The sequence below is a fragment of the Phascolarctos cinereus genome, unplaced genomic scaffold, assembly GCF_003287225.1.
Source record: "Phascolarctos cinereus isolate Bilbo 61053 unplaced genomic scaffold, phaCin_HiC Scaffold_8;HRSCAF=390, whole genome shotgun sequence".
Classification (NCBI taxonomy): Eukaryota; Metazoa; Chordata; class Mammalia; order Diprotodontia; family Phascolarctidae; genus Phascolarctos; species Phascolarctos cinereus.
Genome location: NW_027556291.1, coordinates 40,428,836 through 40,451,375, shown reverse-complemented (window position 1 = coordinate 40,451,375; position 22,540 = coordinate 40,428,836). Strand labels below are relative to the sequence as shown.

At 45.2% G+C, this 22,540-nt stretch overlaps 1 protein-coding gene across 2 annotated transcripts in view; it reads right to left on the bottom strand.

Annotated features, from left to right (window-relative positions):
- ARHGEF6 (Rac/Cdc42 guanine nucleotide exchange factor 6) overlaps positions 1-22,540 on the bottom strand; it is a 118,321-nt gene that overhangs the window by 57,346 nt on the left and 38,435 nt on the right. For both annotated transcript variants that reach the window (XM_020971753.2, XM_020971752.2), the window contains exon 6: positions 14,369-14,439. In XM_020971753.2, coding sequence (XP_020827412.1) covers positions 14,369-14,439 — 71 coding nt within the window. The remainder of the gene's footprint in view (positions 1-14,368; positions 14,440-22,540) is intronic.

Here is a 22,540-nt window from a genome sequence, read left to right as displayed (position 1 = left end):
TGGAAAGCGGCAATGAGTAAATCTAAGGAGATGTCAATTTCCCCCAGAGCAGGTGGTGGAAGGTATCCGTGTTCCGTATGGCTAATGACAAGCACAAATGGCCAGTGTGATTCATGACCATGTGATGATGGGCTGCCGGCCAGATGGATACATATATAACAATCATCTCATGATCAATGTATTTAGCAGCTTGTACTCTACTAAGAACATGGCATTAAATTCTGAGAAATACCCCTTACCAAATTAAGAGTCCAAGGAGGGGCCTGTTCAGCCCTGATGAACAAAGGGCCATATCTAATGTTTAATATCTGTGAGAGAGCTTTCTAAGCTATTAAACATTATCCACGTATATCTGATCCCAACAACCACCCTTGAAAGTCAGCAGGGCAGGTGTTATTATTAACCTATTGAACAGATGGGGAAACTGAGATCAAGAGAGGTAACATGAGCAAGATCACACCAGTCAGTAGCAGATTCAAAGCTAAAAGCCAAGTCTTCTCCCTCCTGGCCTAACATTCTTTCCACTGTAACCTACTACCTACAGTTTAGAAAGAACACTCAATTTGGAATTAGGGGGCCAGAATTTGAACCTTGGCTCTGCCACTTTCTACCTGTGTAACCCTGAAGTCCCTTTCCTTTTCTGTGCCTCAGTTTCCTCATATGTAAAATGAAGAGGCTGGCTTAGCTGATCTCTCAGCTTCCTTTCAGCTCTAAATCACAGGATCCTAGATCCAGAACTGGAAGGGACCACAGAGACCATGTAGTTTAAACTCTTCATTTTAGAGAAGCCCAGAAGTAAGTGACTCAGCCAGGACACACAGGCAATAAGGCATCAGAGGCAGGACTTGAACCAGAGTCCTCTGACTCCTGAGACACTCTGCTTTCCACTGTACCAAGCTGTTCCATCATCCAATAAGGAACTAGAAAGGGAAGAGTGATGTATGGAAAGGAGTCAAGTTGGAACAGCCATATGTGAATCACCACTCTGAAATCTACTAGTAATATGACCTTGGGCAAGTCACTGAACCATTCCAAGCCTCATTTTCCTTAGCTGTGAAATCAGGGTATGACTTACACTAGGCCCCTCAGAGATATTATAAGAATCAAATGAGATAATGTATGAAAATCTCTTTTTAAACAACACATATGCCACCTTTTGTTATTGGGAAAATACATCATTTATTAAGTTTTTTTTTCAATGCAGATACAGCCATTTCTATGTGGTCCCAAAGTCTGTCTCCAGCACAGCCCCAAGGAGTGAGTGACCCATATGATCCAGCCCAGCAATGGGTCAGACCCAGCAGCTGAGATGCCATTTTTCAGAATGACTTCATCTGTTGGCCAGCCGACCTTTGGAAATGACCTTGGGGTTGGGGGTGGAGGGTGTGAATGCTTTGGAGTAAATACCTTTTAAGTTTGAGCCCACTCTTCCCAGGTGGGAGTAGGGAAAAGTGGAGTGGAGAAAGCATGCCCCAGATGGGGGGGGGAGGTGGAATTCTTTATATTTCTGCTCTTACTAAATCTTCTTGACAAATATCCCTGTGTAAAAAAAGCTAATTAATTGATGCTCATTGATTAAATGATACTGGGACATGAATCACTGGGCCAATCAATGAAATAAGGGAAATACTAACTGTAACTGGCGATTAATATTGGGGAGAACACATTAGAATTGCCTCAAGCTGACAGCCTTAGGAAGATATCCCCTATACACCTAGTATACAGTATATAGTACCAAAAAAACTGGAACAAAGTAGGGTTCCCATTGATTACTGAATGGCTGAACAAATTGTGGTATATGAATATGATAGAATATTATTGACCCATAAAAAATGACAGATACAAGGAATTCAGAAAACCATGGGAAGACTGATATAGAGTGAAATGAGAAAAATTAGTATGATGTACAAAACGACTATAATAATTTCAATACAAGTAACACTAAAAAGGCAGTCAGACTCAGATTAATTGCAGTGACTAATACAGATCTCAGAAAACAGATAATGGAATACATTTTCCTCTTTTTGGCAGAGAAATGGGCACTATGGAAGCAAAATAGTATATGTTGTCAGACAGAAAAAAAAAAAAAAGAACACACCTAGAATCTGGAGGGGAAGATACCAGCCATACTCCAAGGACCCAAATGGTCCCCTGCAAGCAGGAATCGGAATATGGACTCCCAGAGTTATCCATACTTAAATTTTCAAAAAGACAAAGAACATCGGACTTTTTCAAGAGAAACAGCTGATGTTTTAAGAGATTAGCCCATTCATAAACAAAGGCCAACAGCACAAGGAAAATTCATTGATCTCAGAAAGACCAATAAAAGGCCAAGACACATTGAGGAACACTGAGAAAGTTGCCATATCTAGAAGATCCGTAACATTAATGAAATGCTTCGGGAAAGACAAATCAATGTTGCCCAGCAGCTCCACGCAATGCGAGCCATGTGCCAGGGGTGCCATCCGTCTGTCAGCGTCATTGGTTCAGCCTTCCTGGTCCCAGGCCTTTTGCCCAGACAACTTCTGGATGGATGGCCACATGGCCGTTTGGAAGCCCATGTCAGTGTCTGTGCCCCCAGGTGCTCAGATGGGAAGGAGACATGGCTGAGTAAGAAAGACATACAAAGGATGGGTAAGAGTGAACAGGAGATATGAGCAAGAGAATCAATGGGCCGATGCATGCGACAGTCTAGAAGCCAGGGCAGAGGGGGTGGAGTGAAGGGAGAGAGTGAAGGAAAGAGTGGGCGAGGAGAAAAAGAGGTAGCAGAAATTAGGGGCAGCAAACTGGCTCAGAGAAGATGGCAGGCACAGCAGAGGGTGGGCAGGCAGAAGAACAATTATAAGCTACCAATTATGCTTTCTGGATGAAGTATGGCACAACCTTCCTCCTCCATTCCGCAACCCCCCTGCCTTCCCAGTCACATTTGGGTACAGGGGACCCAGATTCTCTAAAGAAGACACCCCCAAAGAGTCAGCAAAGAGGAAAGGAGGAAGAAAGTCTGTGGGTCCCTTCTGATATTTTCTACTGGAGAGGCAGAGGAATGAGGGCTACCACTTCTCCAACAGAGGAGTCGGCTCATCCACGGAACTCAGTGCCAGTGTTTCATGGCCTGTGCCTGGTTGGTAATGGAAGAAGGCAGATTCAGTAAGCACATGCTGAACTCCTTTTCTAGGTTAGGCACTATCAGAAGTGGCCAGACATCCAAAGACAGAAACAATCAGTCCCTGCCATCAAAGAGCTTATATCCTATTGGGCTAGTTTGTTTTTCTTCTTTGGTCTCAACCTGTGATTTCACTGGAGTAGGGAACTCCCAGAGTAGAAATTCCCTCTACCAAGCAGTCTAACAACTGGTCTGCAATTTCCAGTCTTTAGGGAGCTGCCTGAGGCATGAAGAGGTTGAATAACTTGCCCAAAGTCACATAACCAGTGCCTGTCAGAACTTGAACTCAGGTCCTGGCAGCACTCTACCCGCTCACCACACTGCCTCACCTTTGGGGAGTACAACACAGAGAGAGCTAAGGAAAAATCGTGCAATCTGAAGAGGGCGTGATTGGGAAACAAAACATAGAAAAAGATAAATGAATACAAGGAAGAGGGATCAGGAGAGAGTTTATATAGAAGGTAGCTGCTAAGCAGAACCTTAGAGGGAGAAGATAGGGGCAGCTAGGTGGCACTGCAGTGGAATCAGAAGGACCTGAGTTCAAATCTGGCCTCAGACACTGATTAGTTATGTGACCCTGGGCAAGTCATTTCACTGTTTGCCTCAGTTTCCTCATCTGTAAAATGAGCTGGAGAAGGAAATGGCTAACCCCTCCAGGATCTCTGCCAAGAAAACACTAAGTTGGAGGCAGCTAGGTGGCGCAGTGAATACAGCCCCAGCCTTGGAGTCAGGAGGACCTGAGTTCAAATCCAGCCTCAAACACTTGACACTTAACTAGCTATGGGCAAGTCACTTAACCCCGACTGCCTCATCAAAAAGCAAAAACAAAAAAAAAACACCCTCTAGGTGGGGTCACAAAGAGTTGCACATAACTCAACAACAACAAAATAGTTTTTTAGGGCAGTGAGGTGGGGCAGTGAATACAGTGCCACCCCTGGAGCCAGGAGGACTCATCTTTCTGAGTTCAAATCCGGCCTCAGACACTTCCTAGTTCTGTGACTCTGGACAAGTCACTTAGCCCTATTTGCCTCAGTTTCCTCATCTGTAAAATAAGCTGGAGAAGGAAATGGCAAAAAGAGTTGGACATGACTGAAACTACTCAATCACAACAACAACAAGGGAGAAAACATAAGGCAGTAGAGAATAAGTAGGTCCAATAACCAAAAAGAAGCACAATTCATTACAATTTTAAAGTCCCAGGGCAGCTAGATGGCACAGTGGATAGAGCTCCAGCCTTGGAGTCAGGAGGACCTGAGTTCAAATCCGACCTCAGACACTTGACACTTACTAGCTGTGTGACCCTGGGCAAGTCACTTAACCTTGACTGCCTCACCAAAAATAAATAAATGAATGAAAATTAAAGCCCGTGTCCATTAGAAGTCTTACAGACAGGGAATAGAAAAATGTAGCCAATGCACTATTGTCTGGACTTTACTTTCCTTCTCCGTCAAAAGAGGATGACTGTCAGGTCCCTTCCAGCTCTAAATCTGCCATCTTTCCAGCTGGTATAGAACCTGCTGCAAATGCCTAAGGAACTGAAATCCAGAAAGAACAAGAACAGCCTAATGTTTACCAATCACTTCAGAGTTCTTGGCAAATGGCAAAATGCCCCAAAACTAGGCAGAACGCTGGTGAGGGCCGCAGAAGCTGGAGGCCTGGCCGCGACAACCAAACTGGCTGGCATCCTCCGAGCAATCAAGACTGGGTCAGGTTGCAGAACTGCCCAAATCTCATCATCCTGAAGGACTATGTTTCTAGAGCCACTAAGTGGGTCCAGGATGCTCTCCTGCCTCACCTCCACCTCTTCCAGTCTCTATCTTCCCTCAAAGAGCACCTCAGGTGCCACCTCCAACAGGAGACCTCTCCTGATCCCCCCGTACACACTTCTTAGCACACTTTCCTCTTGAAATTATTTGGTTATATAGCCTTTGCATTTACTTACTTAGATGCATGCTAACTCCCCTCCCCCAGCAGAATGTAAGCTCCCTGAGGACAGGGCCCGTTGTGTCTTGGTCTCTTTATTCCCAGTGCCTAGTATAGTGCCTGGCATGCAGTAAGTGCTCAATTACTGCTTGCTGAATTGAGGTGAATAGCAATTAAGTTCTCAACAGTATCCTCATGCCTGAAAATTAGTGCCCTTACTTTTCTCATGCCATGCTCAAATCAGGTCCAGAAAACTGGAGGGTTTGGGCAGCGAGCCTAAGAAGGCCTCAGTTATCTCTACCACACATTGTGAGGGGTATGCAGGACTTAAATGGGCTTAGAAAGGCCTTTCTGGCAAGGGCAGTGAAGTGAACAAAAGTAGGGAGGTAGGAATATTCAGGCCAGAACTGCGACTGATTCCAGACTAGGCCAGAAGACCCCTGAATCTCTTTCCTGAAGTCAGCTTGCATGATTCCACATCAAACTAGTGTGGACACATTATTCCAGCTCTCACTGCTTTCATCATAGAAATTCTTCACCCTACTTGGCACTAGTCACTTAAATAGTGGCTTCCCCAGGGAACTTTGGGTAAAAACAAACAAAGAGCTGGACTGTCCACAAAAATGGTCATTAGCCAGATGCAATGTTATGAGAACACAAGATGGCGGAGCTATTCTGGAGAACAACCTTCCATCCAAGTGGCCTCCAGACAAGACTCTTGATCCTCCAAGACACGCTGGGTCTAACTAGAAGGAAAACCTGGCCTTCTATATTCCACAGGCCACAACAGGGCTGAGTAACAGCAAAGCAAGAAGCCACTAGTCAGTCCCTGCTTTCAATCATCATTCTGTTGGCTTATTGGAAGATTTACCAGTGATGTGGAATCATGCAAGCTGACTTCAGGAAAAAGATTCGGGGGTCTTTTGGCCTAGTCTGGAATCAGTTGCAGTTCTGGCCTGAATATTCCTACCTCCCTACTTTTGTTCACTTCACTGCCCTTGCCAGAAAGGCCTTTCTAAGCCCATTCAAGTCCTGCATACCCCAGGTCAGCGGCAGCTAGGGGGCGCTGCAGTGGATAGAGCACTGGGCCTGGAGTCAGAAAGACTTGAGTTTACATCCATCCTCAGACATGTTCTAGCTGTATGACCTTGCACATGTCACCTAACCCCTGTCAGCTGCAGCTTTCTCAACTGGGGAAAATAAAATGAGGATAATCATCACGCCTATTTCCAGGGCTGTTGTAAGGATCAAATGAGATATTTGTAAAGTGCTTACTTAGCACAGTGCCTTCGCATAGTAATGCTTCCTTCCTTCCTTCTTTCCTTCCATGCTTCAAGGTTCAGCTCAACCCAGTCTCCTCCACAAAAACCACCGTAGCCTGGGTGATCATAGGCTTATAAAATACTGAGCCAGAAGGACTTTTGAGATTATTTTGTCTGGCCCCCATCTTTTTTTTTTTTTTTTGCTAGGCATTTGGGGTTAAGTGACTTGCCCAGGGTCACACAGATAGTAAGTGTCGAGTGTCTGGTCTGAGACCAGATTTGAACTCAGGTCCTCTTGACTCCAGGCTCTATCCACTGTACCAGCTAGCTGCCCCGTGGCCCCATTGTTTTACATGAGGAACGTACCCATGACCACACAACTAATAGACAGAGCACTCACTGACCATCCTGGTCATCTGGCATCGGACCTAGAGTTCTCTCTTAACATCCCCATCCTGCCTCCCCCACTGGCTGGTCCTCGTCAAACAGCTTGCAAGATCTTCTGCTTTCTGATGGCCCCAGCACTAAGCTCAGTGCCCAGCACACACTAGGAGGGCAATAAATGTTTGTTGACAACAGAGCCTTCTGGCGTGTAAATGAGCATTAACTCTGATAACCCTGAAGTGCTAAATGCTCCCCTTCCATCAGTCACCTGGAGAGCAGGGCCAGGTGGAGCAGCTCAAATGAAACAAGGCCCAGAGAGAAAGGCTGGTGCATTACCGGAGTTGGGCTAAATATAACCTGAATGCGCTTTCCGTGCTAAGTCTGCTGTTTTCTCTGTAACAGCTTAAATGGTGCATCCTCTAATTGAACCTGGCAGTTAAGACATATGGGCTCACTTTCCTTGTTTCCAGTCTTCCTGGCACAGATCGTCAAACTACAGCGGGCAAGGAAAAGTCCGAGCTAGGAGGAAGGCGATTGGAAGCATGAGGAAAGAGAAAAACAAAACACTCTTTGGGCGACGGGGGCCGATGTCACAGGAAACACTCATATGGAGTGGGGAGTAAGCTAAGGTCAGCAGCCCCAAAAGCTACCGACATGGAAGAATACTTCTGTGTTGCCCCAGGTCCCAGAAGGATGCTGGGCTCTCGTTCCCACGCTCTAGATTCCAATCAATTAACCAGGGGTGGCCAGACCACAGCTTGGGAGCCATACCATCTGGCCATGTCTGGGAGGAGATAAAATCGCAATCCATTTAAAGTCAGTCAGACTCGGTGTTCATGGCCAAGTTGGCCATGCACTGGCTTCTGGGAGGATGGGGAGATCTTGCTTTTCTGTCTCAGGCCTCCAGAACTGATCATGGGAGAGAAATGCACTCATCAGAGTGTCCAAACTTTGACATGGAGTCAAAGCAATGTCAAGGTACTCATGGGAAATGGGCTAGCATCCTCCCTCTCTTTCACGTCTCCCCTTCACCCTGGGGAGAATTTGGAGGAAGAGGGGAAGGGAGGGGAAGATGTTCTGGTAACATGGGGAGGAATTCCTGTGCTCTTGTGAGTTTCCTTTCATCCCTTCCCAGGATGATAAAACCTAACAATGGTGGGAAGGTATTTCCTGAGCTGGGGGAGACAGGAAGCAGGCTGACTTAATTAAAGAGACTAAGAATAAGAGGGGTCTAACTGAAGAATAGGTGGGAGATGGGTGGAAGACTTGGAGGCAGCATGGTGCAGTAGAGTTAGAGGACCTGGGTTCAAATCCCACCTCTTCCATTTACTCTGTGATCTTAGGAAAGTCACTTCACTACTCCCTGGGCCTCAGTTTCCTCATCTGTAAAATAACGGAGATGGACTAGATGGCCTGAGGTCCCTTCCAGATCTAGCTAGATCCTGTGATGAGATAACTGGTACAGATCCATTAAGCCTTGATTTGAATTTAATTGGGGGAGAGATGAGGACAGGGGATGGGAGACGGATATTGGAAAGAGTAATCCCAGTTATTGCTAAAATAAAGGCCTGCCATCTGTACAGCTGTTGGGATGAACACATTCCAAGATGCCTTTTTTTCATTCTCCTCAGTCTCTCACTTCCACTGCCTGGACTTTTGTTCTCATTTCCATTCCTCTTGCTCACCACAGAAGGATCAACTGAAGGAACCAGGGCCATCTTTGCCTGAAGAAGAGAAGATGCAGGAGGCCATGAGAGCTGTCTTCAAGTATCTGAAAGGCTACCATGTCAAAGAGGGATGTGACTTTTTCTGTTTGGGCCCACGGGGCAGAAGCAGGAAGACTGGGTGGGAGGTGGGAGAGCGGCCCTTCAAAATGGGATAGGGGTGTTTTGGGAGCCAGTGGGAAGGCTCCCCTGCCTTGGGGGTCTTCACACCACTTGTCAGGGAATACAGTAGGAAATTCCCATTCTAGTGTGGCCTAAACTAGACAGATGGCCACAGAGGGCCCAACCAACTCAGAGAGGCTGAGAGGCCACCTTTTTTTCCTTTATAAATGATCTGAACACTCTCAATGACCCCCCCCCACACACACACACACACATACATACTCAAAGGAGGAACAGTTTGAAAGTATCAATGGAACAGACATAGGAATACACAAATACATACACACATGCTTGCACACACATGAGCACATTACAGCCCAAAATCTCTTCTCAATCATAGGATCATGGGATCTTGAACTAAGTCGGATGAGACTGTGGGGGCCATGGAGCCCAACTCCGTCATGTTACAAATGAGGAAAATGAGGCACAAGAAAATGAAGCAATGAGCCCAAGGTGGCACGAAGAGTAAGCATCTGAGCTCCTAGCTCTCTCTAGCTTAAGGAGTATATCAACAAATGATTTCATTACTTGGCCTCCTGATCTTGTTAAGATGGCTATCTCTGACACATCTTGTCCATATGACCCTGTGTGGGCAACTCTCTAAGACTAGATGTTAGAAAGAAGGGGCCACCTCACCTTAGAAGAGACAGTTTCCTCAACTAGCAGCTCCTTGTCTGTATTCACATCCCTACCTCAATAGCTTGTTCTGAAGGGAAAAATAATAACTGACATTTCTATAAGTTACGATGTATCTTCCCCATCCTCCCATGAGGCAAGTAGTGTATTATTATCTCCATTTTACAGATAAGAAGACTGAGGCTCGTAAATACAGACACAAATACACAGTAAGTTAAGTATTAAAGATAGGATGTGAACTCAGTTTCTCCAACTCCAAATCCATCATTTTTCCCACTCCAATGAGTACTGGAAATTGCAGAATAGTCCCTGATATGGCTCCATTCAAGGCTCCAAAGCCACTGCTGTCAGCCAGAGGCAAAATGTACATCACGTCTAAGTATCTTCATCCTAAGATACCGTAGCAACTAGCCTGCTTTGGAAACCCTGTAGATATTCTGAGTGGACAGAGCTCAGAAAGAATTCCATCCATTTCTGGCCTCTCACAGGCCACCGTAGCCCTGAGAGATGAAAACAAAATGGCAGCCATTAGTACCCAGATCAGTCCAAATCAGAGGAACTGGGGACAGAGGAAAACATCAGAAGAAAACAAGCTGAGGCTCTAGAAGTCACCCAAGGACGAAAACCCCAGTGGCATTTTCACTCATCAGATGGATGGGTCCTGCCATTAAAGGGGGTTGAGCTGACTGTGTTACCTGGAAGCTAAAGGAAGAGAGAAATTTCATGGAGAGAGAGAGAGGCTGGAGGGCCCTGCCATTAGTTCACATGATCTCCAGAAATGCTGTTTTCTTTTTTTTTTTAATTTTTATTTATTTTTAACATTTTTTTTTTTACATTTGGAGCTCCAAATTCTCTCCCCTTCCCTGGAACCCCTCCCTTACCCATTGAGAAGGCAAGCAATATGATATTGATTATACATGTGAAGATGCACAAAACAGATTTCCATATTAACCACATTGCAAAAAAAAAAAAGAGAGAACGAGAGAAAGAAAGTAAAGAAAGTAAAAGGAAGTCTGCTTCAATCTGTACTGAGAGTTCATCAGTTCTCTCATGGGTCCTTTGGAATTGTCTTGGATTGTTGTATCAATTAGAGTGAAATGCTACATTTTCTTCATTCTGATTAAAAACCATATGATATACCTCTGGCCTTTCACTGGAAAAGTGGGAAGAATATGGGTGCTGAATGCTACATACAGTGTCAGCCATGTTTGCTCTGTCTGCTGTGTGTGTCTGCAGATTTTGTTCAACTTTTTTTCCATTATGAGGAAAGGCACACTGGGTGGAGGTTGGAGGGGGCTGGGGGATATATCCAAAAAAGGGTGTGAGGGGAAAACAAAAGACATCCCAAAAACTTTGAAAAAAAGTAACTGCTTCAGATGAAATAGCACTGGCATCTAGCATGGCCCTTGTGTTCAATTCATAAGAGTATTAGGCCCCTGATTGGGGGGGAGGGGTGGGATTACAGGCACTTCCCTTTGTTTTGCATGTTGGATGATCCAGGCCTACTGGTGATTCCACCTGCTTCATAATGTATTTTGAGTAATCTATTTTGCTCTCAGAAACCTAAGAACAGAAATATCAAAATACTGACCTGTATTTTAAGGCTGTTACCTATGTCTCTTTAAAAACAAATCCACACTACAATTCTAAATTGTTTTTCTGGATGCCACATTCTCTTTAAAGGTAAAATCTTAAGCACATTGATGACAGTTCATTTTTTCTTTTCTTTTTTTTTATAACATAAAAGAGCATAAATAGCATTTGAGATGTAGCTATGGGTCACTTTGAGGCCTGAACCCATAAGAAACCATCAAAGTTGACCAGGGAGACCCAGCGGTGGGAAATTCCCCTGTCATCAAGTGGGTCTGGGGGAACTGAGAGAGGAACAGAAGGGATGGGGGACATGTATCATGTAGAGGTAGAGGACTGGAGAGATAGGTGTCAGCCACATTGTGAATAGGGGCAGTGTGTGTGTGTGTGTGTGTGTGTGTGTGTGTGTGTGTGTGTGCGTGTGTGTGTTGTGTGTGTGTGTGTGTGTGTGTGTGTGTGTGTGTGTGTGTGTGTGTGTGTGTGGTGTGTGTCTGTGTGTGTTAGATGCAAAAGGTGAGTGGAGGGAAGAGGGAAAAATCAGAGTATGAGGAAAAAGGAGAGGAGAAACAGTGTTAAAGAAAGATGGCGGAGAGTATGTTCTTATAATCACAGAATCATATTATCATAAATTAAGAGGTGGAAAGGACCCTAGAGATCTCCAAGTCCAACTCCATCATTTTACAAATGTTGAAACTGAGGCAAGTGACTTACCCAAGTTCACACAGATTCACACAGAGCTGGGATTCAAACTCGGAGCCTTGGCCCCTAAATCTAGTGCTTTCCCACTGCATGATGCTCAGCACCGCTGAGGCTGAGGCTCCAAGGTGGGTTCGAGCCGAGGTGGAGGGGAAGGGGGCAGGGAATGGTAAGAAAGGGCCAGTGGTGCAGAGTGAACATCCCTCTCCTGCCCAGGGGAGGGTGGGTGAGGAGGGGCCAGCGCTGTAGGCCCGACCTGGATGATGTCCATCCGAGCTCAGATCTGAGCCACATCAGCAGGCCCAGCTAGGGGTAGGGGAGGGGGAGGGGGCAGAGAGGGAGCACTTAGTCTTTCCTCTACCTCTGGGGGGGACAGAATCTCCTCATTGAACCTCACCAGAATGCCTGGGCCCCGACAATTTCGTCTTTGTCCATTTTTCAGGGGCTCTTTGCAGGGTCTCTTTCTTTCTCCTGGCCTTGAGGTTTTCAGGGTGGTGGGTGTGAAATGTCTCTAGGTATTAGTAAGAGATCCTTATATAGCACAGTGCTGAACCCTGTGGGACCAGGCCAACTCACCACCCTAAAGCCTCTCATTTGTCATCTCAACACTTCAACTCTTGCTAAGCCGAGGGATTCAATTTACACGTCTTCAATGCTTCAAAGATCTCTCATGGGCTGGGGGGAATGGGGGAAGGAACACCTCCCCCTCCAGTCCAGATCACAGCCCCCTTTTGACTTTGGAGACAGTCTTTGACATTCACGGAATCACAGGATTTCAGAGCTGGAAGCGTCCTCAGAGGCAAAAGAGCCCAATGTGCGCTAGAATAAAAATCCTCACTACGATCCCCCCCCAACAAGTGGTCATCCAGCATTTGCTTGAAGGGTCACAGAATCCTGCATCTTGAGCTAAAAGGGACCTCAGAGGCCATCTTGGCTAAAGGTCACAAGCAACAGTGTCAGAGGTGGGATTTGAGCCCAGGTCCTCAGACCCCAGAGCCACACTGTTACCCTTTCTACACTGGGACCTGCCCTAATCATTATGAAACAAACTCTCCCTTACATCAAGAAGTCGATTCGCCAGCTTTTCTGTGCCATCTTTTCCTTTTGCCACACTCCAGAACTGCACCCATCATTTTGACCTTCTTATGCCCTCTGATCCCACAACTCCCCCTCTCTCATCTGTTTTTTTTTAATGTATTTTTTTTCAATTAACGAAAATCTATTTTCTTTCCCACCTCCCTTTCCTCAGTGGAGAAAAAAAGAAAAACTAAAGTTTTGTAATAAATATGCAGTCAAGGAAAATAAAATCAATGGGGCAGTGGATAGAGCACCAGCCCTGGATTCAGGAGGACCTGAGTTCAAATCCGGCCTCAGACAAATAACACTTACCAGCTGTGTGACTCTGGGCAAGTCACTTAAGCCCACTGTCTAACCAAAACAAAAGAAACAAAAAAAAAAGGAGAATAAAATCGCACATTGGCTACGTCCAAAAAACGCATGCCTAATTCTGTACACTGGGTCTACCCCCTCTTCGTCAGAAGGTGGGCAGCCTGTTTCACCTTGAGTCTTCTGGAATTGTGGTTCGTCACTGTGTTGATCAGAGACCTTAAGCCTTTCAGGGTCATTTGTTGTCCTCATATAAACTGTTCTCCTGGCTCTGCTCACTCTGCACAAGTTGAGCCAAGCTTTCCCAGGTTTCTCCGAAACCATCCCCTTCACGATTTCTTACAACACAACAGTATTTCATCACGTTCCTACACCATCATTTGTTCAGCCATTCCCCAATTTATAGGCACCTCCTAAGCTTCCAGTACTGCTTGCCCAGTCACCTGCTTCTCTTCTAATCTTAGCTTCACTGTTTGTTTGCCAAAACAACTGGAATTTTATGTAATCCAAAGCACACATTTTATGTTCCGCAATCCTCGGATCATTCCCCTAGCCACAGATCCTAAAGGTAATTTCTTCCTTGGTCCTCTAATTTGTGGTATCATCTTTTATGTCTAAGTCATGTACCTATTTGGAGCTTATCTTAGTATATAGGGTCTTAGACATTTGCTTTCTTTTTTTTTTTTTTAACAAAAACCACATTTGTTTTTCTCACAAAATTGGGTGGCTGTATTGCAAGAATAAAACTGGATCATATACACAGGATCAGATGAAAAAAAAAGTCACCACATGGTTATTTATACAGATACATAGCAGTATTAAGAATTCAGGTACTTGGTAGGACCATCACCAGTATAGTAAAAAATAACTCTACCTGGATCTTTAAAATTTGAAAGTGTTTACCCTAACACCCTGAGGTTACACGTCTAATCCTACTTTCCGCCACACAGATATCTAGGTTTCCTGGCAGTTTTTGCCCAGTAGTGAGTTCTTCCCCCAGTAGCTGGGGCTCTCCCATCCTTCTCAAATGTTCCAAGTGCTCTTGGACTCTCTTTTCTGCACCTGCCTCTTTGGTCATTCTCCCTACCTCATTTTGGGGCTTGGTATAAGACTATATTTATAATTATACGATGCTCCTATGGAGCACTAGCCTCCAGGTAAGATTCACTAAGTAGAAGGAAATAAGACAAGGGGGATAAGGGTAGGGCAGATCAGAGTCAGGGAGAGAAGAGGCAGGACTGCCTTGGTTTCAGAAGTAGAAGCAAAGTGAGTGACTAAAGGGGTCGCAGAGAGAGGAGCCATCCCCCTGCAGCTAACCTGGCAATGAATCTGTCAGAACTCGCTGGGCCAGTCCCTGGACAAAACGCGCAGTTCACTGCTGGGACCGTCTGACTTACACAGATGAAATCAGGCACATATTAACTGAACATGTGAAGACTCACCATACTGTAGTAATTCTTGGTAAGCTGAAGAGTATCCAGTCCTTTTACGGTCTTTGGGGAGCCAGGTTTCTCTGTGAAAAATACAATTAAATGATTGAAGGAGAGACACAATCCTTTTACATCCTTAAAGTCATTGAGAGGCTATAAAAGGTTGACATCTAGAGCGAGCAATAAGAAATAGACATTCTTTTTTTATTTTTAAGTCACATTGAGGAACTTTATTTGAATGTTTTCTTTTTTTGCATTTTTAAAATTAATTTATTTTGAATTATCAACAATCACTTCCATAAGCTTCTGAGCTTTAAATTTTTTTCCCTCTCCCTCCCCAAGATATTGCACAATCTGATATAAGCTATACATTCCTATTAAACATATTTTCACATTAGTGATGTTGTAAGGAAGAATTAGAACCAATAGGAGAAACCACCAGAAAGAGGAAACAAAACAAAACAGAAGAAAACAACAGCAAATAGTATGCTTCGATCTGCATTGAAACTCCATAGTTCTTTCTCTGGCTGTGGATAGCATTTTCCATCATGAGACTTTTGGAGATGTCTTAGATCCTTGCATTGCTGAGAAGGGCTAATTCTATCAAAGTTAGTCATCACACAACGTGGCTGTTACTGTGTACAACGTTCTCCTGGTTCTGATCACTTCACTCAGCATCCGTTCATATAAGTCTTTCCAGGTTTTTCTGAAGTCAGCCAGTTTATCATTTCTTATAGCACAACAGTATTCCACCACAATCATATACCACAACTTGTTCAGCCATTCCCCAATGGATGGGCATCCCCTTAATTTCCAATTCTTTGACACCACAAAAAGAGCTGCTATAAATATTTTTGTACATGTGGGTGCTTTTCCCATTCGTATGATCTCTCTGGGATATAGTCCTAGAAGTGCTTTGCTGGGACAAAGGGTATGCACATTTTTGTAGCCCTTTGGGCATAGTTCCAAATTGCTCTCCCAAAATGGTTGGATCACTTCACAACTCCACCAACAATGCCTTAGTGTTCCCATTTTCCCACATCTTCTCCAACATTTATCATTGTCCTGTCTTGTCACATTAGCCAATCTGATAGGTGTGAGGTGGTACCTCAAATTGGTTTTAATTTGCATTTCTCTAATCAATAGTGATTTACAGCATTTTTTCATATGACTATAGATGGCTTTAACTTCTTCATCTGAGAACTGCCTGTTCATGTCCTTTGACCGTTTCTCAATTGGGGAATGACTTGTATTCTTATAAATTTGACTTAATTCTCTGTATATTTTAGAAATGAGGCCCTTATCAGAGACACTGGTTGTAAAAATTCTTTCCCAATTTTCTACTTTCCTTCTAATCTTGGTTGCACTGGCTTTGTGTGTAAAAACTTTTCAATTTAGTGTAATCAAAGTTATCCATGTTGCTTTTGATAATGTTCTCTATCTCCTGTTTGGGCATGAATTCTTCTGTTCTCCATAAATCTGATCGGTAAACTATTCCTTGCTCTCCCAGTCTGCTTATAGTGTCAGCCTTTATATCTAAATTATGAACTCATTTTGACTTTACTTTGGGATATGGTGTGAGATTTTGATCTATGCCCAGTTTCTGCCATACTCTTTTCCAGTTTTGCCAGCAGTTTTTGTCAAACAGTGGGTTCTTATCCCAGAAGCTGGGGTCTTTGGGTTTATCAAATAATAGATTACTATAGTCATTGACTACTGTGTCTTACATACTTAACCTATTCCAGTGATCCACCACTCTATTTCTTAGCCAGTACCAATGGCTGCTTTATGATTGCTGCTTTATAATACAATTTAAGATCTGGAATGGCTAGGCCACCTTCCCCAGCAAAAAACAGACATGCTTAAGGAAGCCTGACCTTAACTTTAATGAATCAGAATTACAGAGCTGGAGGAGACCTTAGTGAACTTGTCCAGGAATGAGGCCTTCATGTTGGAGGTCAGGAGACTGGTCCAAGTTCCCACAGCTAGTTAGTGGCAGATCTGGGCCTAGAATCCCAGGTTTCCTGACTCCCAGCTCAGAACTTTCAATGGCAGATATACAGTCTCTCAATTCCATTCAAATAAAATGTACAAAAGAAGCAAAAACATTAGAAGTGGTGTTATTCTTCACAATTTGCCACTGAGATCCCCAGCAATGTCTTGAGGATCTGAGATTTCACAGGTGTGGGCAACTCCCTCCAACGCAAATCACCAACCAATAGTGACAGGGAGGTAGCCTTGTTTGTTTATTCCCTGCCTTGCCCCCAGTCTCCCCACCCCACCACGGTTCACTGAAGCTGGCCTTCTTGTGCTCAGATCCAGGCTTTCATGTCTCTCCTGGGTCTCAGGGCAACAGGAAAAACATCAACAGAAAAGGAATTCTGGCCACCTGGTTTCTTGAAATCTCTTTGAATCTCAACAATTCTAAGTCTTTCTGTCTCTTCCTAGTGCTTCCTCAGAGCACCTGATGCCCAGAGAAGCTAAGAGACCAACTAAGTGGTCAATGCAAGGCCTGCACCTGGGTCTTCCTGACTCCCACCCAGTACAGGGCTCCAGCTACACCAGCACTCTGCCTCTCCAAGGCTGGTTTCTCTAAAGCTACAGAAATAGCAAGCAAAATAAAAAAATGTCCCTTTTGGGCTGAAGCCCAGATGAGACCTGGATCCGTAACTCACTGAGAACTGAGCACTTATTTATGCGTCTAGAAGGAAGAAAGCACTCTCCTTTACTTAGGATCTTCACATGTCATTTGGAATAGTCTCTCGAAGACATACTTTTTTTGGACAAAGTTAAACTTCGCTCCTATAAAATTCATTTCCATTTCTTTTTTTTCTTACAGGGGGGCTTTTTTATCGAGACATTTTGATACAATGGACACTTTCCAATAAAAACTCAAACAAGTCCCATACTCACAAAGTGCCCTTCTTGAAGAGAAGAGACCCTATCAAAGGTTGTGTGTCAATTTTCACTTTCCCAACTCACAACTGGTGCCTTTGCTTCTCAAACACAAAGTCCTGCCCTTTCGAAAGAGCCATTTCCTTGCAGAGGGGACAATTATGGTGGATGAACACTGGGGCTTTTTCAGTTAGCCTGCCTTGGATTTTCCCCTGTTGCTCTGAGGCTCTCCTACTCAGAGTTGAATTCTTGAAGAATCAACTTGGACATGGCTCCTTCTCATAGAATCACAGAGTCAGAAGAGACCTCAAGAACCATCTGGTTGAAGTCCCATGTTAAAAAAAAAACCACCCTCTTCAATGTAGCTGACAAGCAGACATCCAGCCTGGACCTGACAGAGGGGGAACTCACGGCCTCTCGAGGCAGCTAATGCCTCTTGGGACTGGCTCGCATTGGTGGGAAGCTTTGCCTCTTTACAGCCTCCCCCCGCTGATCCTGGTTCTTCCCTCTGGGACCGAAGAGAATGAGCAGAATCCCTCTGCTACGGGTAGCCTCTCTAACACATCCCCTGAGTCTTCAGGCTACACATCCCCAGTTCTTTCGACCTATCCTCAAAAGGCCCAGAATCAGGGCCCTTTGCCAAGCTGACTGCCATCCTGCGGAAGCCCTCCAGCTTATCAATGTTCTTCCTAAAATCTGGTAGCCAGAACTAAAGCCAATACTCCAGGCACAGTCTGATGAAGGCAAAGTAATGGAGAACCTTCCTGTGTCCAGTCATCAGAGGGCCCAAGAGGGCACGGGCTTTTTGGCTGCCGTACCCACCGTGGCCACAGACTGAGCTTGCTGCCCCAAATTCTCCCGACCTTTTTCAGACAAACTGCTCTCTAAGCTTGCCCTGCCTCCCGCTGCCTTTTGGATTCACACTAGCCTGATTTTTCTCAAGGATGGCCAAGGTGGTTTCATTCATTCTTGGCTTTTTGGTGGTGATATGATACAATCCAGAATCCTGTCCTCTCCCCTCTGCACCTACAGGTCAATACAAGACCCCCAGAGTATTCCACCAAAATCGGTCCTCAGAGGAGGGAGCAGTAGCATTACCAAGCCTACGACCCAGGAGAGAAGGGGAAGATGGGCAGGAATGTCAGTCAGTTGAGTCAACAAGCACTTATTAAGCATTTAATATGTGCCAGCCACTGTGCTCTGCACTGAGGATGCAAAGAAAGGCCAAAATATGGCCCCTGCCCTCAAGGAGCTCACATTCTAATGGAGGAGACAACACGTAAATAACTAGGCACATACAAGATGTAGACACAGTAGATGGAAGGTAATCTTAAAGGGAGACACTGAGAAGGGTCTCCTGCAGAAAGGAGGGTGGGGCACAGCCAGGGCAAAGGTGTGGAGGTGAGAGATGGGAACATTGTGTAGACTAGTGTAGCTGGAGCACGTAGAGGGAGAACAGTCCATAAGGACTGTTAGGGTAGGTAAGACGATGAGGAGCTCTAAGTACCCAACAGAGGAACAGACAGTCATGCTTTGAGTTGAGTGCAGCGTGGCATAACGGACGGAGCACTGAGTCTGGAGCCAGAAAGAACTAAGTTCAAATTCCGCCTCAAACATTTAGCAGCCACGCAATCCCTGGTGAGCGAGCTGCAGTTTCCTCATCTATAACGTGAGGATAACAACACCACACACCTGTCCTGCCGAGGCCGCAGACCACAGAATGAGATGCTGAAATGTCCGAGCTGGGTGATGCCTTACAACTCAGCCCTTCATTTTTCTGATGAGGAAACAGAGGCCCGCAGAGGAGAAGGGATCAGCGCAACGTCAGAAAGGGCGAGATTCCAGATCTTTTGGACTCCAATGAGAGTCTGGGCCTCTTTGGGCTATATCGCATGATGATTTATCTTGTCTCCCTCCTCACTCCCCACTCCACACCTACTGACAGTTTGCAGCTACGTGGAGCTGCAGTGGATAGAGCACCGGGCCTGGAGTCAGGAAGACCTGAGTTCAAATTCAGCCTCGGAGGCTTACTAGCTGTGTGACCCTGAGCAAGTCACTGAACCTGTTTGCCTCAGTTTCCTCATCTGTAAAATGGGGATCATAACAGCACCTTCCTCTCAGGGTCTGTGACAGAGTTGTGAGGATTAGACGGTGCCTGGCACATATTTAATGCTAAACAAATGACAGTTATCTATCTACCCGGACCCACTGTTCTCTGGAGCTGTGTGGGCCATCACCACTCCTCTCCCTAGATGAGTCCGTTTCATACTGTGTGCAGGATTTCCCAAGGCCTGCTTCTGGAGAGTATGTCCATTTGTGTCTACTCTGTCACCTCTGGCCCCTGCCTCAACACTGGGGTTCTGGGGAGCAAAAAACAATGCAGAAGGGAACCCTATCTTTATAGGGCTAGGGCCTGAGGCCTAGGTCAAAGAGCAGCAGCAGACATGGGCAGGACAGCATGTGAACAGTGGGCAGCAAACAGACATAGAAGAACAGACTCAAAACCAGTCAATTCAACGTACCAAACGCTTATTTTTTCTTAACAAATAATTAATTTTTAGTTTTCAACATTCACTTCCATAAGCTTTTGAGTTTTAAATCTTCTCCCCCTTCCTCTCCTTCCCCTCCCCAACAATCTGATATAGGCTCTACTTATACATCCATATTAAGCATACTTTCACATTAGTCATGATGTAAAGAAGAATTAGAACTAATGGGAAGAGCTATGAGAAAGAAGAAACAAAACAAAACAACAAAAGAAAAGGAGAACATATTCCATCTGCGTTCAGACTTCATAGTTCTTTATCTGGATGTGGACAGCATTTTCCATTGCGAGATTTTTGGAGTTGTCTTAGATCCTCGCATTGCTGAGAAGAGCTAAGTCTATCAAAGTCAGTCATCACACAAGGTGGCTGTTACTGTGTACAATGTTCTCCTGGTTCTGCTCACTTCACTCAGCATCAGTTCATTTAAGTCTTTCCAGGTTTTTCTGAAGTCCAGTTGCTCATCATTTCTCATAGCACAATAGTATTCCATTACATTCACATACCACAACTTGTTCAGCCATTCCCCAATTGACGGACACCCCCTCAATTTCCAATTCTTGACCACCACAAAAAAAAGCTGCTATAAATATTTTTGTACAGGTGGGTTCTTCTCCCATTTGTATGATCTCTTTGGGATACAGACCTAGTAGTGGCATTGCTGGGTCAAAGGGTATGCACAGTTTTACAGCCCTTTGGGCATAGTTCCAAATTGTTCTCCAGAATGGTTAGATCAGTTCACAACTCCCCCAACAATGCATTAGTGTTCCAATTTTCCCACATCTACTCCAACATTTATCATTGTCCTTTTTGGTACTATTAGCCAATCTGAGAGGTCTGATGTATACCAAACACTTATTAAGCACCTACCATGTGTAAGGCATTGAGCTAAGCACCAGGGATATAAAGTTGGAAAACGACAGAGTCCTTGCCTCAGGAACTGGCATGTGGGGCGGGGAGGAAATATGTGTATACCATTAAGTAAGATGCAAGGCAATCAATCTGAAGAAGGAGGGAACACCAATAACTGGAGGAAGGAAATAAAGAAAGGTTTCCTGGGGGGAAGTGGCATCTGAGGCAAACCCGGAAGGAAGATGAAAATTTGGAAATTCAGAATTCAGAAATGAGGAGAGGGGATGGCCTGTGCAAATGCGTGGAAGTAGGAGATAGACTGTTGATCACAGATTATCAATTTAGAGCTGGAAGGGCCCACAGAGGCCAGATAACCTAACCCCTTCATTTTATCAGTAGGGAAATGGAGGCCCAAGGAGAGGAAGTAACTTGCCCAAGGTCACAAAGTTCACAAGAGGCAGAGTCAGGAACACTTTATCTAGAACATAGAGTCTAAAAAATAATACAAAATAAAGGCCAGAAAAATAGGTGGGAACCAGGCTGTGGGGGACCTTAAATGTCAAGCTGAGAACTTTGTTTTTCATCCTAGTGGCAAGAGGGAGCCACCAAAGCATTTGAGCAAGGTAATGACGCAATTAACAAAAGGCAAATCAAAAGAAATGCACCCATGCCCAACTTCAAGATTTAGCCTCTGACGATCAAGGCCCCTTCCACATGGCATCGTGTGGCACAACGTCGTACAGTGTGGCATGACCAGGGCAGCATGGAGGGAAGGAATACATGAAGAAGCAGGGAAGGAATGAAAGTCATATCACTGCAAAGAGTTAAGTGAGAACTGGGCAGTGCTGCACATGTTTGTATGTGCACTCTGGCACACACATGCACATGCACACACAAACACTCCTTCCAGATCATATCCACAAGACACAGAAACTCATCAATTCAACCGATTCAGGGAAAATCCAGCCAAAGTGGAGGATGGCAAAGCAGAGGCAAAACAACCAGTAGAAATAGCTATCGGGAAACTTCCTGAGGTCCAGTGCAAAACTCCCTTCCCTAACATTAAGGCTTTCATCCCCCACCTGCACACACACCCCTCCCCCCATCCCCACCGCCATCTCAACCCTTAACATGGATTCCTGCTGCCTGCTCCATGGTTAGAGGGCACCGAGGACACTTTGGGACTTGAGTAGTAGCTCTGGGCATAAAATCAATATGGCCTATACCCATGGGGACTGCAAACAAACAGTTGAAATACCAAACTGGGAGCGGAATTCCAAGCCGTGCTTGCAAAAGCAATGACCAGGGGGGAAAGTAACCCCAAAGCCATCCGAGCACCCATTTCATCACACCATACAGCCACACATCAGCCACACATGGACCAGCTGGAGGCCAGAGTGGAAGCCCCTCCACCAAGGACTAGGGCGTCCCAAGAGTGGCTGTGGATGATACAAATTCATTGCCCTGGGGCCAGCATGGGAATGAGCCTGCCCCAACTTAGCTAGGCAGCTCCTGGGACAAGGGCCTCCCACAGTCCAGCCCCACATTTGCCTTTCAATTAGTTCATTCAGCCAGCATTAATTGAGCCTCCTCTCTGGCAGGCCCCCAGGCCTGGATCATTCTGATTCCTGACCTTCCTGGCTTCCTTCAAGTCCCAACTGAAATCCCGTCTGGTCCAGGAAGCCCTTCATAATGCCTCTTCATTCCAGTGCTTCTCTCTTTTAATCATTTCCCTCTTCTGGCTATGGCTTGTTTGTACCTGTTTGTTTTCTTGTCCTCTCCCCAACTGGCTTACAAGCTCCTCGGAGGAAGGGAGTGTCTTTTTGCATCCCTAGCACTTAATACAGTGCCTGGCACATAGTAGGTGCTTAATAAATGTTCACTGACTAACTCC